General features: G+C 61.6%; 1 protein-coding gene across 1 annotated transcript in view; it reads right to left on the reverse strand.

Moving 5' to 3' along the window:
- Positions 1-1,096: 1,096 nt before the first annotated feature.
- Positions 1,097-17,574, reverse strand: part of LOC102457791 (rho GTPase-activating protein 39-like) — a 67,902-nt gene continuing 51,424 nt past the window's right edge. Inside the window, exons 6-10 of the mRNA XM_075901474.2 lie at positions 8,595-8,668; positions 6,934-7,133; positions 6,386-6,477; positions 5,051-5,220; positions 1,097-3,664 (exon numbers count right to left, since the gene is read on the reverse strand). Coding sequence (XP_075757589.2) covers positions 3,470-3,664; positions 5,051-5,220; positions 6,386-6,477; positions 6,934-7,133; positions 8,595-8,668 — 731 coding nt within the window. The 3' untranslated portion in view covers positions 1,097-3,469. The remainder of the gene's footprint in view (positions 3,665-5,050; positions 5,221-6,385; positions 6,478-6,933; positions 7,134-8,594; positions 8,669-17,574) is intronic.

Raw genomic sequence — 17,574 nt, forward strand, 5'->3', positions numbered from 1 at the left:
CCCGGTAAGCAGCACACCTCTGGAGATTCCAGGTCCGGATGGCAGAGGGATGGCTCAGTCCCTCTTAGGAGGGAGTCCCCGACCACCACCACCCGTCGTCTTCTTTTGGGGGTCATGGCCTTGGAACCCCCATCCCTAGAACTACGCATCCCATGCCTTCCAGTAGATGGTGTTCCCTTCTGGTTTCTTCCTTGTGAGGTCCCTTCCAAGGCATTCAGCACTGCAGAGCCTGTGGAGAGAGCCTGAAAGTGATTACTTACCTCTATAGCATCGGGGGATTCCTGTGCTGGCCTTTTTCCCCTTCTAGAAGTTACATGCTGCCAGTTCTCTTCTTGGTCACGTACTGCCCTCTCTGGCTCTTCTGCCTGCTGTGCTTGAAGGATTAAATGCTGCCTCCTATCGAGGAAGTCTTCATCCTCTCTGATCAAGCGTAGGGTCGACGCTTGGGCCTCTAATTTTTTCTTCCAAAATGGCAACCAGCTTTCACTTAGTGCAGATGAAATCCCTTCTTTCTTCCAGGAGGAAGACAAACATGGCACACGCTGTGCAGGTAACAACAGCAGACCGATCACCATCCATTGCTGCTGTCCTGGAGAAGGGATTTAAAAAGAAAGGCAAGAGAACCTCATGCCCTTCCCAACTCCCTCTCTAAACTCCCTGTTAGCACTCACCTGTTCGCAAGCTCCTTGGTTGCTTGCCCACTGCCTTATAAAGCCCTGGAGTGCCTGAAAGTCCCTCCCCATACCAAGGCTCAGCCAATCAGCAGAGGCTTCTAGAATTCAAACTTTAATTAGAAGCCAACAGTTTCCAACTGCCAATCACAGCACATACTCCATGAAGGGGAGGGGGAGGGCAAAGGGGAAGTGAAAAAAAAAGCCTCACTCACAAACACAGGGGAAAAAACAAACAAAAGCAAAAAAAGAACACACCCCAACCCTCACTCACACACACACAAGCTCAGCACAAAGCAAGAAAGCCCCAAACACAACACCCACTTCCCTCAAGGGTCCTGTATCTGCTTCTCCTCTACCTGGAGGACTCCCTCTCTAAACTCCGTCGTGCACCTGCTGAAAAAGGAAGCTCCACACAGACGATCCAAGCTCTGAAAATGTGCAGCAGGGATGAGGTTTTAATGATTCTGATCACAGAGGAGGGGCTGCTCCGGTGGGTTCACATTTACAAACTGATTGGCAAAAAAGAAAACAATATCCAGTGTAACGTGTCGGCCCATGTGACAGTCCTGGCAACAAGCACTGATCCAACAGGACGAGAGGTGTTTCTGCTCACCGCAGGGCGAGCAGAAGCCGAGTCCTTGCCCACAGTGTTGCTGGCTGCGGTTTACAGCCCTGGGACACCTGCACATCTCCCACCCAATCAAAGGGATTCTGGGTCAGGCAGGAGCAAGCCCTCCAGCTGGGTTGGGGCGAGGGCCTGGCACCCTGTGCTGTGGCCCAGGGCTAGTCTGAGAGCCGGGGGCAGCGTTCAGGGTGCAAGAAGCTGCATACATTCTCCCCTCCTGTGGCAGCCAGAGGAGCTGACTGGCTTGCTGCCGGCAGCGGGGTGAGAGCAGGAAGCAGGCGCTCGCCAGGCCCGTCGGCATCAGGCCAGCCCCAGGGTTGTGACCCGAGGAGCAGGGATTTCCTGGCCCAGGACACCAGCCCCACGCACCTGGTACCAGGAGAGGCACTTTGGCCCCTGGCTTGAAAGGGCCCAGCCCCAACTTTGGCTGAAGATCTTGCCCCCCAGGGCTCCCTGTCTCCTCAGTTTCATAAGGCACAAGTGTCCTGAGCTGCCTGGGCTCTGGCGTGAGCAGACAGACCCCGTGCAGTGCATCTGCCGGCCAGAGTCGAGTCCCTGCAGCCCCGCCCCACGCACGTTTCCAGTCAGGAGAAGGCTGGCTAGTGCTTGGACCCGACAAGTGGCGCGGCTGGGCTCGGGGATCTGCAGGCACAGGCGGGAAGATGCTTTTGGACCCTGCAGGCAGCAGCGAGCTGGACAAACACCCCCGAGGCGCAGAGACCTGGCCCGGGACAGAAGAACCGTGCGGAAAAGCCCAGGAGCAGCCCTGGACAGGAATGGGAGACTGGCTGGAGGCCCAGGGCAAACCAACATGCTCCCACTGCAGCCTCACTCCACACCCCTCACTGTGGCTCACCACAGTCTCACTGGCCCAGAGCACTGGGGACGCTAACGAACACGGCCAGCCATAGCCACAGCCACCCCTGGCAGCCAGCCCCGGATCACCCTGCCATGCTGGCTGCCTTCCGGCTTCACGGGGCCCAGCCCGCTGCCTGGCGGCACAGGGCAGGGAGGCGGCAGAATTGAGGGGGACCCCGGCACACGACGGACACAGCCTGGCTCAGCCTGGAAAGAAACTCTCCGACACCTCCCAGCACAACAGGGCCTACTGGCCCAGCCCTCTCCCGCACCAACCGCCTCCCCCTCCGGCCGCAGCGCAGTGCTGGCGCAAGATGCAACCGGCCATCATTCCAGGCCAGGAGCTGCTGCTCTGCCGCACGCCAGCTCCATGGACCTCGGGCCACTCGGGGGGGCCTGGCCAAACGACTTTCCCCTCTTCCCAGGAGATGGAGAAGGGGGCCCCTAGGGCGCCCCCCCTTGCTTGGGGAGCCTCTCCTGGCTAGTCCCACAGGATTAGGTCAGCATAGAACAGCCCTGGGGAGGTGTCTATGCAGACAGCACTGGGCAGTGGGAACAGCCCGCATTGCCTCCTTGGTGGGATGGGGAAGGGACGTGAGAGCCCTGCCCTGGCTGTGACCCCCACGCCCATGGCCCACTGTCTGCACTAAGGCACATGAGGAGCGGAGACAGACCCACACTCCTAGCCAGGTCCCTGGGGGAAGCCGATTGGGGCAGCAGCTGCGAGGCCGCTTGCCAGAGTGGGCCCAGTGGGCCCTGGGTCCCAGCGGCGGAAGGCAGCAGAGGGCTCTGGCCTAGTGCGCCCGCTGCAGGTGCTCTGGGCAGCCCTGCACGGCCGCAGAGAGCTCCAGGCCACTACCAGCCTGAGCACCAAAGCCCCTCCCTGCAGAGTCCTCCCGGCGCTGTGCCAGCAGCTGCTGAGCGTGGCGCGTGCGTGGCCGGGCTCCCTTGGCTGGGAACTGCAGCACCCAGCTGCCGCCTGGCAGAGAGGAGCCCGCTGACAGCCAGCGGCAGTGAACGGGCATGCGCCGGGAACACGCCCATCCACAGACTGCAGAGCAGCAGAAAGGTTCCTGTTGCCAAGAGCGCGTCGCTCCTGCCCAACCCCCAGCGAACCCATCAGCGCTACAAGTCAGCACCATGCTCCCGACGCCCCGGCGCTGGCCAGCTGCTCCCATGCTCCCCCGTTTACACTGGCCCTCGTGAGTGGCAGCAATCCTAGAGCAGGGAACCGGAGCCTACACCCTCGTGCGGGTGAGTCCTGGGTGACTAGCCCGCGTGATCTCCCCCCGGCAGCCCTGGGTCCAGCTGCTCACACCAGCCCTGGGATGAAGCCAGTGTCCAGGTGCACAATGAGCATACGCAGGAAGGACATCTCCTTGCGGGTGTTCTCAAAGATGACCCGGGGGTCGTCAGACTCGCAGCGCAGGCAGTTCGGGGCCATCACCATGGCCAGGTTGTTCACATCCATCTTTGTCTTGCCCACGTTGGTCGGCTGAGCAAAGATCTGCGAGAGGAGAGCAGGAGATTCAGCCAGAGCAAAGGGGAGTGGACGGGAAGCAGCTAGGCCCACGGGAACAGGCCTCGGTCCAGGGGGCAGCCAGTGTGCAAGGCTGCAGATCACAGTGTCATGAGTTACAACCCTGTTGCTTTATGAAAAAAAAATGGCTTATGGATATGAATATGCATAACTCAAAGGCGCTTTATGCAAAACAGGTCATGTGCCATATCCATTGTACAGATACAATCTGCTGAACGAGTTTATCGTATTTGTGTGCATGCATCATCCTTGTACGTGAAATCAGACATATGGAAATGCAGCACTGGAGTGTGACTGTGCAGAGGAGGCCAGTAGCGATACTTTGGCTCAGTACTCAAACCAACCACCTTGGAATAGTCTTGTTTGTCCAGTGAGCCCAAAGTGTGACTGGTCCTTCCTCAGGAAGAAACCTGGCCACAAAGGGCTCTGCAAAGCTGTGGACTCAGGCCAGAGTAAAGATCAGCTCAGACTTGGAGCTTTTTACCTGAGATAAGATCAATTGGTCAGAGTAAGAACGTGCATGTGACACGTTTCTCAGTTGTTAGAACTAGCCGGCAACTTGTGTTTATTGTAACTTACTTGGATCTGTCTGTTTTCACTTGGAACCACTTCAGTCCGATTTTTAAACTGGATAAAAACACTTCTGTGTCTTGTCCAGCCCAGTGTAAATAACTGTTACTTGTGGGGTGGGCAGTGTCTGGGCCTCTCTCTCGTTCAGTGAGAAAGGGGCTGATGCTGGAGCTTTCTCTGGGTAAAACTCTGACCCAGGAGAAGGTGGGTTTGTTTGGGGTTTTCATCCCTTTGGGGGGGTTGGTTCCTGCGTGCTGAGCCCTCCCAGAGCTGAACTGACCTACGTGTCTGTGTTGCTCTGCAGGGGGCAGTAATCCCAACTCTGGGCCTTGGCTAATGGAGACCAGAGCTTCTGGCCCTGCAGGGGTGGGTGGTGGGGAGCCCGAGAAGATGGGCATCATGGCTTGATCAGCACCCTAGGGGATAACCGCAAGGGGATTTCTCTGGGCCAGCCCATCACAAAGGGAATCCTGAAGCAGCATGTGGGGCTGGGGCATGGGAGCCTCCCTGGGGCCAGAGGCAGTGTTCCCTGTAAGCTGAGAAGTTGGGCAGCCTCCCAGGAGCACCCACAGCCAGCGCCATGTGTTTCATGTGGTGGTGCACATCTGCACATGCCTAGGTGCATGTAACAAATCTATTCTGCACACAGATGGAAAACCTTGGAGAGAACATTGATCAGAGGGCTTCGCGGTGCGATCCTTGGAGCTTGGGAGGGAGCAGCCCGGCTGGAATGGCTCCATTCTGCACAGGGAACAGGGCCCCTGAGTGGGCGGAGGGGCTCACCTGCAGGAAGTGGATGAGGTAGCACAGGACCAGCCTGTTGAACTCTGGCAGAAGCTGCACCACAGCCACAGCGGCGTCAGGGTCTTGGCACCTGCGGATGCACTCGGCATAGAACTGCGGGGGCACGACGGGCTCCTCCAGCTCCCGGTACCACAGCTTCAGCAGGGAGGCTGCGGAGAGACCAGACCTCCCGTCAGCATGCGAGTCTGGCTCCCTCTGACCGGCCGCTGGTGGCCCTGGGCCGAGTGTGGGAACTGGCCGCTGGTCTCCCTGTCCCACAGAGCCGGGCGCTCGCAGGAGAGCAGCTTGCACTGAGCCCCCGCCCGGCTCCGTATGCGGTGCCTGAGCGCCCGGCCCTGCCCTGCCCGGCTCTGTCTGCGCTGCCTGAGCACCCGGCCCTGCCCCGCCCGGCTCCGTCTGCGCTGCCTGAGCACCCGGCCCTGCCCCGCCCGGCTCTGTCTGCGGCGCCTGAGCACCCGGCCCTGCCCCGCCCGGCTCTGTCTGCGCTGCCTGAGCACCCGGCCCTGCCCCGCCCGGCTCTGTCTGCGCTGCCTGAGCACCTGGCCCTGTCCCGCCCGGCTCTGTCTGCGCTGCCTGAGCACCCGGCCCTGCCCCGCCCGGCTCCGTCTGCGCTGCCTGAGCGCCCGGCCCTGCCCCGCCCGGCTCCGTCTGCGCTGCCTGAGCACCCAGCCCTGCCCCGCCCGGCTCTCTCTGCGGTGCCTGAGCACCCGGCCCTGCCCCGCCCGGCTCTGTCTGCGGTGCCTGAGCACCCGGCCCTGCCCCGCCCGGCTCTGTCTGCGGTGCCTGAGCACCCGGCCCTGCCCCGCCCGGCTCTGTCTGCGGTGCCTGAGCACCCGGCTCTGCCCCGCCCGGCTCTGTCTGCGGTGCCTGAGCACCCGGCCCTGCCCCGCCCGGCTCTGTCTGCGGTGCCTGAGCACCCGGCCCTGCCCCGCCCGGCTCTGTCTGCGGTGCCTGAGCACCCGGCCCTGCCCCGCCCGGCTCTGTCTGCGGCGCCTGAGTCCCTGGCCCTGCCCTGCCCTGCCCAGCTCTGTCTGCGGTGCCTGAGCACCCGGCCCTGCCCCGCTCGGCTCTGTCTGCGGCGCCTGAGTCCCTGGCCCTGCCCTGCCCAGCTCCATCTGAGCACCGGGCCCTGCCCTGCCCAGCTCTGTCTGAGGTGCCTGAGCACCTGGCCCTGCCCCGTCCGGCTCCGTCTGCGGCGCCTGAGTGCCCTGCCCCGCCGCCGCCCGGCTGCATATCTCCTGTGCTCTCACGCTGCCTTGGAAGCCCATCTAACCCGGCGCACATGCTACATGGCCATCCCCTCTGCTGTCCTACCTGGGATATTGGGGTCACTGAGGTTGTTGGGGATCCTCCACTGGTCTACCTGCAGTTTCAGTGCGTTGACTTCGTCGATGTCGCCGGGTATTCTGAAAGCAGAGAGAACCCGGCACAGGACTGAGTGCCCGCGGGCTGCCGAGCGAGCCGGGCAGCAGGAGGGGAGTTTCCAGGCTGGCAGCATGCACAGGGCTGCTGTTTCTAATTCCGCTCAAACTCAGATGGCCCTTCTGAATTCCCCTGCCAGACTCGCCCCGGCGCCAGCACTCCCCCACTGCCTGACCCATCCCTGCCCCTGCTGGAACAGCAGGGCTCTGCCGAGCCAGTGGGGCAGGTGGCTCATCCCACCGCCCAGAGGAGAGGTGCCTGGGACAGCTGGTGCAAGGGAGCCACGGTGGGGTGCCAGGCAGAGGCTTAGGCCGGCTCTGTCGCACGGGAGCGGAGGCTCCTGGTGAGTGAGTACAGTGCTGGGGGGTGGGGCAGGGAGAGCTGTGGGGACCCCCCCTTCTGCCTCTGCTCAGCCCGAAAGCCACCACCCCTAAGCTAACCTGAAGATCCCTTCAGCCTGCTCTCCCCCCAGGGCCAGGACTTGCTGAGACAGCTGGGTCTGCACCCACGGCAGCTTGTTCTTCGGGAACACGGCCTGCTGCCGGGACATGATTTCTTCCAGAGAGCTGCCGAACAGCGAGGGCGTCACAATGGCGCTCCTGGCGAGCGTGATCTCCTCCAGCGTGGGTTTCCGGAGGCCCTGTGGGCAGAGTGAAGACCCGTGAGCTCATGCTGTATTGCCGCCCCAGGCAGGCAGAGGCAGAGATCTGGGGGCAGCTCTATGGGCCTGGCTGGTCCTAGCCACAGTCTGATCTTCTCCAGGTGGGAGCCAGTCCCGTGCCCTGGCCAGGCTGCATGGCGTGGGGCAGCAGCAGGATGAGCTCGGTCCTGGGGCCCCTGAAGGCCAGCAGGGGCTCACGCCCCTTAGAGCAGCTCTAGGCGACGGGACGCGGGAAAACAGAGCTAACACCTGTCTACAGCCATTTCCTGGGGTCTCTGGCGACGCAGGCATGTAGATCAGGCTACCCGGCATAGGCAAAGAAGCGGGGATTTAAATAATGCCCGCTTCATTAAAATAAACATGGCCGCCGCGCTGTGCCGACGATCAGCTGATCCGGTCGGGGGCTCAGGCTGGGGAAGCCTTTGCCGACCGATCCTGTAACCCTCGTTTCACAAGGCATAAGGGATCGGTCGGCAAAGGCTTCCCCAGCCGACAGATCCGCGTCTAGACTGCCGCACTGTGCCAGATCAGCTGATCGTCGGCATGGCGCAGCAGCCATGTTTATTTTAATGAAGCGGGGATTATTTAAATCCCTGACTATGCCGGGTAAACTAGTTTCCATGCCTCTGTCGCCAGGGGCAGACATACCCTGGGTGTCCAGCCTGCAGCGCTTCTGAGCCAGATTGTCACAGGCCCTGAGCACCTCTGAAAATCAGGCTCCAGCTGGGCACCCGAAGAAGGTTGACAAGAAGCTGACTCACCTCAGACGAGGGGGGCGAGGCAGCAGCTGTTATGGGACCAACACCTGCTAATTGCCCAGGGCGAATGGAGAAACCAAATGGCTGCTCGCCTCAGTGCAGCTGGAAGGCCCAAGACGGCACGGACCTGCAGCGCCGCAGCTGAAGCTGGGGGCCGAGAGCAGCTTGGAAGCCTCCCTCTGCCGGCCGGCCATGCGGGGCAGGGTGTACACGCACTGGCAGTTCCTGCTGCGGGGGCTGGGCCCTGCTACCCCCCAGAGCTCCCGCTGGACAGAAGGGCCCAGGGAACTGGGACAAGCCACCTTCTCCCGATCCAATTCCTCAGGGCAGGTGCCGCTGGAGCCCCAGGGGAACGGCCCTTTCCTGGCCCAGCCTCCACTCCCAGGAGAGCCACAAGTGCCGGGAAACACAGCTGTCAGGCCAGCCCCGTGGGACCTGTCGGTGGTACAGGGGGAGCGGCCCTTCCCCCGGGCCAGGCGCACCCTGCACACTCGCTGCTGTAACCCTGGCGGGACCCTTGGGGGACCGAGGCTGGGGATCAGACCTCCCCGGGGCGGGGGGAGTGTCTCCTCTCCCTCCTGCAGCCAGTTCCCATGGCTAAGGCAGAGCCACAGGAGCCGGGAGCAGCCCTGCCACGTGTGCACTGGGAGAGCAAAGCCCGTTGGCACCGCGAGCCTCTCACCTTCTTGCCCCCCGTGACCGCCACCTTCTGCAGCTTCCGGTAGCAGAACCTGGCGTAGGTGCTGATGGGCAAACCTAGGGGGAGGGAGACAGGCTGGTCAGTGCTATGGCCCCCAGAGCCCAGAGGAAAGTGCTGTTGCCACCAATGCGGCACGGGGGTCTCCCGGCAGCCCCTGGACTCTGCCCCCCCCCGACACCCGTGAGTCTCTGGGCTTGAAAAGGAGCCTGCACGACGTGGGCAAGATTGGCCCCATGCCACACCCCGAACTCCTCTCTCTGCTTTCCCCGGCAGGCTGGGGCACTGCTCCCGCAGCCGGCACCCTCTGCCTCTGCCTCCCCTGGGGAGCCCGGCAGCCCCAGCCTGGTGGCAGGGCCATGAGATGTCCACTCCCTGGGGCTGGCTCAAAGCACGTGGATCCGCCCCGCCCCAGGACCCAGCCACTCTGACCCTGTATCCCCGGGGCGCGGGGGGCCCACGTGTCCAGCGCCACGTCCTTCTGCAGCCCCCGCCTCACTACGTCTGCAGCACACGCCCAGCCACAGGCACTTGCGCTGAGTCGCACCTGAGACGGAGGCCATGTGCCCGGGGCAGGAGATGGCAGCCGGGTTCCTGGAGCCGCAAGTGACCAGTGCAGAGGCTGGGCAGCGGGCCCTGCCCACAGGAGAACACACCCACTGATTCACACGCATCATCCACATGCAGAGGGAGAGATCCCCGCCCCACCCCCGCCCGTTCTTGCCCTGACGCCTCTTTTCTCCAGAACGACGAGCACACGCACTGACAACACCCATTCACAATCGCTCAGCCCTGCAAGCTGCCTGCCAGGCTGGGCCGCAGAGCAGGGGCTGTTTACAGGAAGGGGCACAGGCTAGAAACGTGTTTGTACCGTCAACCGAACACAGGAGCCTTTTGTAACTGGCCTCTTCGCGCTTCTTTGCCTCCCAAAGCCCCCGGGAAGCCGGGCTGGTCGGTTGGGGCGACCCTGGTGAGTTACCTCACGGACCCCACAGGGACTCTTACTAGGTGGCCTTAGAGCTGGGCAAGTGCTGGATGGAATGAAGCCACCCGAAGCCTCGTCTGCACTACACGCCCTGCGCAGCTGCCCCCTGCCGATGGCACAGCTGGTGCCCACGTGGTAAGATCTGCAGGGGCTGCCTCCTGACGACTCCACCTACTCTCCTCGCCTGGCAGGTACCGGAGTCGTGGGCCAGCGCCCGGACGTCGGTTTATCGGGGCGAAGCCGGTGGGTTGTCGCAGACAAGGCCTGAGCGTTCATGTGTCAGTTTAACATGCTTCATGCCCCCTTGACGGCTCTTTTCTGCAACTGTTCTAGGAAACAAGCTTCGCTGGGCCAAGAGCCTCAAAATGTGAATTTTTAACTCAGACATTTACAGCAAAACTAGCAGCCAACGGCGCCAGCCTTGGATCTCGCTTGGGAGGAGGCAACCTGAAGTTCCAGCGGTGACCGATTAGCTGCAGAATTCAGCCAGCCCGGTGCAGAGTGCCACAGACCACACTCGCCTCCTGGGCAAGGAGTGGAAACTCACGGCAGGTCTCGCTGGGCAGGCGGGTCCCTGAGCGCTGGGAGCCAGTGATCACAGTGTTCTGAACCCCAGGTCAAGGAGCAGGCCCGCATGGGGCAGACCAAGAGGCTCGTCTCACGGCGACCCGGTGAGATTTAGCAGCAGCTCACGGTTTGGCCACACTGCTGCACGGCAGCCGCCTGCTGCATGACTGAAGCACCTCGCTGTGCCGACAGCAGAGCTCCTGCCGGCCCAGCACCCGGCGCTAGCGGCTCTGTCGACAGGCCCCGCCCCAGCCTCGTTCTGCCCACCCTGGGCAGTGGGCGGTGCAGTGACATTGCTCGGGGGTGCATTTCCATGCCCCGAGCAGAAGGGCACAGAGCGGACCCAGTCAGACAGGAAGCCTCCTGCAGTCTTCTTGGGCGTGGGAAGTGGCCTAGAATGCCGACGTGTTCACGGAAGGAGGGGAAACCTTCACGTGCTTCCTTGGCATCGCAGGTCTCCGGACCGCAGACCTTCTGCCTGCCTGGCGTTACAGGCCGCTGCATGTCAAAGCCGCAGCACACGCCTGTGCATGTGTGAAGGCACAGAGGCAGGCGTGTGCCCCGTGCTCGCACCACGTGGAGGGTGGCCTTGCTGGCAGGCAGAGCTACTCAAGACAGCCCCTGGTTCTGAAGCACGTCCAGAAGTTGGTGGTGCAGGTCCCCAGCCTCCTGCAATGGTGTGTCCAGGTTTGCTGCTACCTGCCTGCTGGCGATGGTCACTTCATCAGGCCAGGACTCCCCAGAGGGACCAGCGAGAACCATTTGGTGCCCCCTTGCAACGCTGGCAGTGCCAGTGGGTGAGTGGGACGGCTGGTAGGATGCCTGAGTTTGTGCCTGGTGGCAGTGGCAGGGATCTCATGGTCCCCAGGTGTGGTGGGCCCCATGGGAGTGGCCCCAGGCCTTTGACAGTAGGTGTGCTGCAGGGTGGGGCCACCTGGCCCACTTGTCCAGACTCCAGCGGGATGTCCAGGAGAACGAGGTCTGGCTCCAGGAACTTGTTGGATGCTGACGATGGTCCTGGGGAGGTGGCAGAAGAAAAGGGGCATCCTCTGGAACTGAGATGTGGATCAACCTTCTGCCCCCGGCAATGGCTCCGAGCGCCAGGGGGAGGTGCCACAAGGGGAGATGGTGGAGCCTGTGCAGCAGCCTGCAGGGACATGGATCAACCTTCTGCCCCCAGCAATGGCTCCAAATGCCAGGGGATGTGCAGGGCACGGCTTGGGGAGGAGGCACCTGGCAGCGGGGTGGGATGAAGAACTGCCTGTGCCTGGCACAGGGGGACGTGCAGGGCACAATTTGGAGAAGAGGTGCCTGGCAGCGGGGAGAGGCGGGACGAGGAGCTGCGTGTACCAGTCACAGGGGCGAGCAGGGCACAGCTCGGGGAGGAGGCACCTGGCAGCGGGGCGGGACGAGGAGCTGCGTGTACCAGTCACAGGGAGCATGCAGGGCACAATTTGGGGAGGAGGTGCCTGGCAGCAGGGCGGGACGAGGAGCTGCGTGTACCAGTCACAGGGGCGAGCAGGGCACAGCTCGGGGAGGAGGTGCCTGGCAGCAGGGCGGGACGAGGAGCTGCGTGTACCAGTCACAGGGAGCATGCAGGGCACAATTTGGGGAGGAGGTGCCTGGCAGCGGGGTGGGACAAGGAGCTGCGTGTGCCTGGCACAGGGGGTTACTCTCCAGCCAAGCAAGGCCCTTGCTTTTCAGTATGGCTGGTCCCGGGACAGGCACCGTGGTTTCAGGGGCGCTCACTGCCAGCGATGGCTGCTGTGCAAGTGGGGGGCCCCTGTACGGGACATGGGGGAGCCCAGGTCTCACGGCTTCCCTCTTAGGTATTTATGGTGTTGAGTCCCTGGCACATGGAGAAGAGAAGTGAGCCAGCACACGAGTTCCACTGAGGCAGGAGAGGCGCAGGGGGAGTTTGAAAGCTTGGAGTCTGGGGCACAGAGCTATTGAACCAGAGGGACAGTCTGTGCCTGCCTCAGCCCCGCAGTGAGTCCCTCTCTTAGCACACACAGACACGAGGGGCCAGGAGGCTCCGAGGTGAGCACGCAGCAGACAGGCATCGCCCCTCGTGTCCTCGGCTGGCGGCCCCGGGAGACGCCCTGCTCGCATGTGGCTCAACAGCCACTGCTCCAAAGCCCTCGGGCACTGGCACTCCGCCTTCCCCCTGGCAGAGCAGGGGACGGAGTCTTCCCAGGGACTTTGCGCGTTCCCAGCTCGCTGTCTCGGCTGCGCTGGGGTCCCTGCCTGGCCTGGACATTAGCAAGGAAAAGGACCCAGACAGAGCTGAGTGAGTGGCGGATGAGTCAGTTTGGGGGACGAACCGCCCCCAGTCTGGTGTGAGCCTGTCAATCACAGACGTGTCACGAGACCCCGCAGTGCGGGGTCCACTGGAAAATGGTCAGATTTGAACCTCACTCGGGAGTGCTTGGGGGCCCAGAAAAGGTGCTTGTCAGTGACATTTCCAATGGCCCCCGATCTAATCCCAGATCCTCCAGCAAGCTGCAGCCAGGACCCAGATACACCGGGAGGTGGGTGGCTCGTACCCTGAGCTGGAGCATCTGCCTCACTGGCTGCAGCCTGGGCAGACGTGGGGCTCAGGCCGGAATCCAGGGGTGCTGCCTACAAGGGCGTGCTGCCTGAGGGCACTGTCTGCACGGCTACTGGCAGTGTGAGGAGACTCTGGCACCTGGCTCGGCCCCGCTGCCGTGGGCTGCGCAGACACCCTGAGTCAGCACCTTGGCTATGCTACCCCCCTCGGCTGGAGCATGGCTCCCTGCTGCACCAGAGCTCGCAAAGACCATGAAGTCCCCACAGCAGGGCGGACGCAGGTCATGTTACTGCGAGGGGCAAGATGGAGACTGCCATCCACCCAGCATTGCCTGACCGGAGCAGGAGCCCCCGCCCGGGATGCCTGTGGCAGAGCACAACTCGAAAGGCCAGGGAACCGGAGGGGAGCGGCTCCCTTCTCTTCTAGCCAAAGCCGAGCACAGCACGTGTGGGCAGAGCGCAGCTCTCCAGCAGTTACACATCAGCCTCGCAGGGGCTCCGTGACACAGCTGAACCTCCGCGCTATGAACACCTGGCCCTGGGTTGCTGGTAACTCGGAACAAACGCTCCGGCCGTTCTTTCAAAGCTGCCAACGGAACATTGACTTAGCCCAGCTGCAAAACGTCGCCACGTGGAAGAAAAATGCAGCTTTGAATCCTCTCAATTTAAACAAAACCATTTTTAAAAACCTCCTTTTTTTAGTAGTTTAATTTAAAACAGTTCTCTGCTGCGCGTCTGTCTGTCACCACCTGACTGTACTTCCGGTTCCATGGGGGTGTGCGGCTGACTGTTCTGCTCATAACTCCAGCATTCCTGTCTCTGAGGTTCAGCTGTAAGCTGATCACAGCCTCGCATGGCGTCGTAGGAGCTTTAACAAGACCCCACAGGTCCCGCAGGGAACGTCGCTGTGACTTGCACGACGCTCAGCTAGCAGGGAGGGTAAAGAGCAGCCAGTCTGCACTCACCAAATGTCCAGCTCGGCACCAAGAGAGATCTCTGCGTTGACTGGCCACGATTACCGAGTTATTCCAACACTGTTGGCCCGTTTCATTTCAAGCCCGACCTGTTTGCTTTAGAGACGGATATCGAGCTGTCCGTGTGGTTCTCTGCCACATCCAAAGCTTGCTTCAGGGCTCCCAGCACTGGGGGGTTGAAATCAAACACTCTGCTTTCACTCAGCGTTTCATTTAGGTGACGCCCTCAGAGTCTTCCAGCTTCATGAAACTTGTGCCTCTTAGAACGACTAAAACCTCTGGCAGCCTGCCAAGCTGTTACAGACACTTTGCCAAGGCCGAAACGTGCAATTGCTCCCTCCCGCACATACGCACAGCCGTGTTCGTCCAACAGCCGATCGGCCCCCGACGCGACTCCGGCTCTGTCAGGAACAGACGCCCCTTAGGTTGAGCAATCCTCGGGGATCGAGAGGGGGGTCGACTGAGGGCGGCCTGCGGTTGTTGGCGCGTGTGCATAGACCCGCCTCGGCTTCAGGACTGCTCTGGGCACTCACACTGCCCTGTCCATTTGCCTGTGGGCACAGAGACCCATCCGTTCCTTGTGGGTTACACAAGTAGATGAAAGACAAGGGCTGGGGAGCAATGGGATTGGATGGGGCGAGGGAGAAGAGCAACACGGCAGAGGGGGTGAAAATTGCCACCAGAACGGAGACAGTGGCTGGCAGAGGGCAGCCCCTGGTGCCGATGGGAACGAATCTTTTCTTCGTTTGGGCTCATTAAGGTTGAGAACTTGATGGGGAGTTGAAGTGCAGGAAAATGTCTCTCCCGCCCAGCTGGGGGGGGGGGGCGCTGCGATTTACTCATTTAAAAGCTGGATGGACACCCTAAGTCACTTGGGAAAGCGTGGTCTCATCTTCCAGAGACTCAGACGAGTAGGAACGCAACTCCTGCACTTTGGCATTGCCCCCACCACACACCTGACACAACACAAGCTATGTCGGCAGCAAGCTCCCTCGTGTGCGCCGTGGGGGGCGCGTTTCGCAGCATCCAATGCACCTCTGCCCACAGCACTGTCCCGGGAAGTTCTGGCAATTCAGGGGGGAGGCAGAAGTGGGGGGACTTGAGGTCCTCCATCGCCTCATGGCCACGTCCCGTCACTTTCATTCCTTCTTTACAAATCCCACCAGCCCCGTGACTTTCCCAGCGGGCCGGCATGTCTGACAGCAGCACCCAACGGGCCTGGCTCTCTGCTGTCATGGAGGCACAACATGGACACGCACAAGCCTCCACTGCCACGGGACATGACGGAGCCAGCGCAGGACTGGGTGGTGTTCCTCCACTGCCGCCAGTGTGGGAGGGCCAGGAAGGGGCACGATGGAGCCAGGACTCCAGCCATCTCCAGGCAGGCTCTCCGGTGGCCTGCCCAGCGATGACCACTGGAGGCCGAAGTGCCAGAGGAGATCTTGGGGACTCACCCAGCCTGTGCCAGGCCCTGGGGCGGATTCAAGGGACGGGAAGCGTCCATGGCGGCGTCCTGCTACTCTGGAGCACCATCACTGTGGTGGGAGACCCACTGACCCTTCCCTTGCCTCTGGCTCACCTGGACTGGGCGCCAGGGCGTCTCAGATAGTGCCAGGCACAGAGCAGCTGGCCTCCAGCTCGCATGGCCCCACCCTGCTCCTCCGTCTTTCTCCTGCGAGAGGCCTGTCGAGGCCAGTGCTGGGTCTCTGCTAAGGATGGGAGGCAGCTTTCTGTGAGGGCAGCAGGCCTATGGGGCAGTGCTGGGGTGTTTGTTGGCCTGCCTGGCCTTCATGCAGAACTGCTGCGGGTCCCTGTCCTACCCCTTCTCTTGCATCCCCCAAGCCATCAGCCCGGAGACGTCCCCATTTCTGTGGCTGCTCCATAGCTCTTGTCTCCACAGGCCCAGACGATCCCACATCTCCTGGCTGCTCCAGGCCAGAGCGTGTGTGGAACGTGTTAGCCATGTGGGCAGCTGGGCGGTTGTGCACAGCAGGGGAGAGCTGCCAGATGCACTTGCCAAGGGGGAATTAAGGAAAAGGCATTTCCAGCAGTTGAGGGTGGAAGGGTTCTGTCATGTGCGACCCCTCGGTGGAGCAGTCGTGATTGTGACCAGAGCGGCCAGCGTCAGGCATTGTGGGAAAGCTGCTGGAGGACCATCGAGGTTAACATAGGTAGCACAGTCTGCACTCGCACTGCACTGACCTCAGGGCATTGCCCAGGGTTAATGGCCCCTGGGGGGTGCGGTTACCACGCTCGGCAACCGGGCCTGCCATCAGTGGGAGAGAAATTCCAGTGCAGATGCGAGCCCGGCGAGGTCGCCCCATTTTGTAGTGCAGGGCAGGCTTCCCGGGAACGCCTCCTGGCCTGACCTGAACTAACCAGGCCGATTCACTTGATGCAATGTGAATCGGGTCTGGACAAGAGCAGCTGTGTATCCAGAGCACTGTGCAATCTGTGCTGCTCAGTGCGTGAATTAATGGAACGAATGCGCTGGACACAAATCATGAGCCAAAAGTGAATTAGCCAGGAACGAAGCAATAGATCAGTCACCGTTTTCTAGCACACGAGAACGTGCTATTCATAAAACTCGCCAATTAGCCGTCAGAAGACGCGATTTTCAGGTCTCTCCTCCACGTCCGTCTTCTCTCCTGAGCCTCCCGTCTCTCTCTCTCCCCTCCACCTCCTGCCTCTCACTCGAGGGACCGCGGAGCCCAATCAGCCATTTGGGCTCCACACTCCCCGTGCTGCATGGGGAGCACGGGGCCCAAACGGTCGCTTGCGCCGCTTGCTCCCACACGGCGGCCTGGCTGAGCGGCGCAGAAGTCAGACGAGCACCACAGCGGGAGGCGAAGGGGGGCGGGGCGGTGATGTTCACAGCCAGGGGGCGAGGCCTGGAGCCGCTGTCACTCCACATGTCACCGCCCCGCCCCCCTTCGCCTCCCGCCGTGGCGCTCGGTTGACTTCTGCGCCGCTCAGCCAGGCCACCGTGGGGGAGCAAGCGGCGCAAGCGGCCGTTTGAGCCCTGCACTCCCCATGCAGCACGGGCTGCCCAGAGGGAACAGCCGGCATTTCAGCAACAGCGCCCCCTAGAAGGAACAGCCGGCACTTCAGCAACAGCGCCCCCTAGAGGGAACAGCCAGCATTTCAGCAACAGCGCCCCCTAGAAGGAACAGCCGGCACTTCAGCAACAGCGCCCCCTAGAAGGAACAGCCGGCACTTCAGCAACAGCGCCCCCTAGAAGGAACAGCCGGCATTTCAGCAACAGCGCCCCCTAGAAGGAACAGCCGGCACTTCAGCAACAGCGCCCCCTAGAGGGAACAGCCAGCATTTCAGCAACAGCGCCCCCCAGAGGGAACAGCCAGCATTTCAGCAACAGCGCCCCCCAGAGGGAAAAGCCAGCAGTTCAGCAACAGCACCCCCCCCCAGAGGGAACAGCCAGCAGTTCAGCAACAGCGCCCCCCAGAGGGAACAGCCAGCAGTTCAGCGTTACAGACACAGACACTGGGCTACTATATATATGATGTGAACATATTAAGTTTGATACCTGCACAAATACATGTATCTAGTTCTGCTGCCCCCGCCAAGGAAGCAAAAAGCGATGTGAAATCTAGCTCCATTTAGGTGCAAATCAAGAGGTTTAATGGTCACGTCAGCTAATGAGAATGGACCTTTTCTTGGAAAATAACTAAACTGCAGACGGCAAAGTTGGTTCAAATGGAGGATTTAAAATTGAGGCTTTCCACTCGGGGACTCACATCAATCCGCCCTGGCTGGAGAACGCCACCTCTCCGGGCAGCCACAGCAAGGGCCAAGAATAAAGGCCAGTCTCCTGGCTCCCAAACCTCATGCTATTTTGGTGCCTTTCCTGTGGTTTCTGACACGTCTGGGG

Source organism: Pelodiscus sinensis, chromosome 17 (genome assembly GCF_052426305.1).
Source record: "Pelodiscus sinensis isolate ZL-2025 chromosome 17, ASM5242630v1, whole genome shotgun sequence".
Lineage (NCBI taxonomy): Eukaryota > Metazoa > Chordata > Testudines > Trionychidae > Pelodiscus > Pelodiscus sinensis.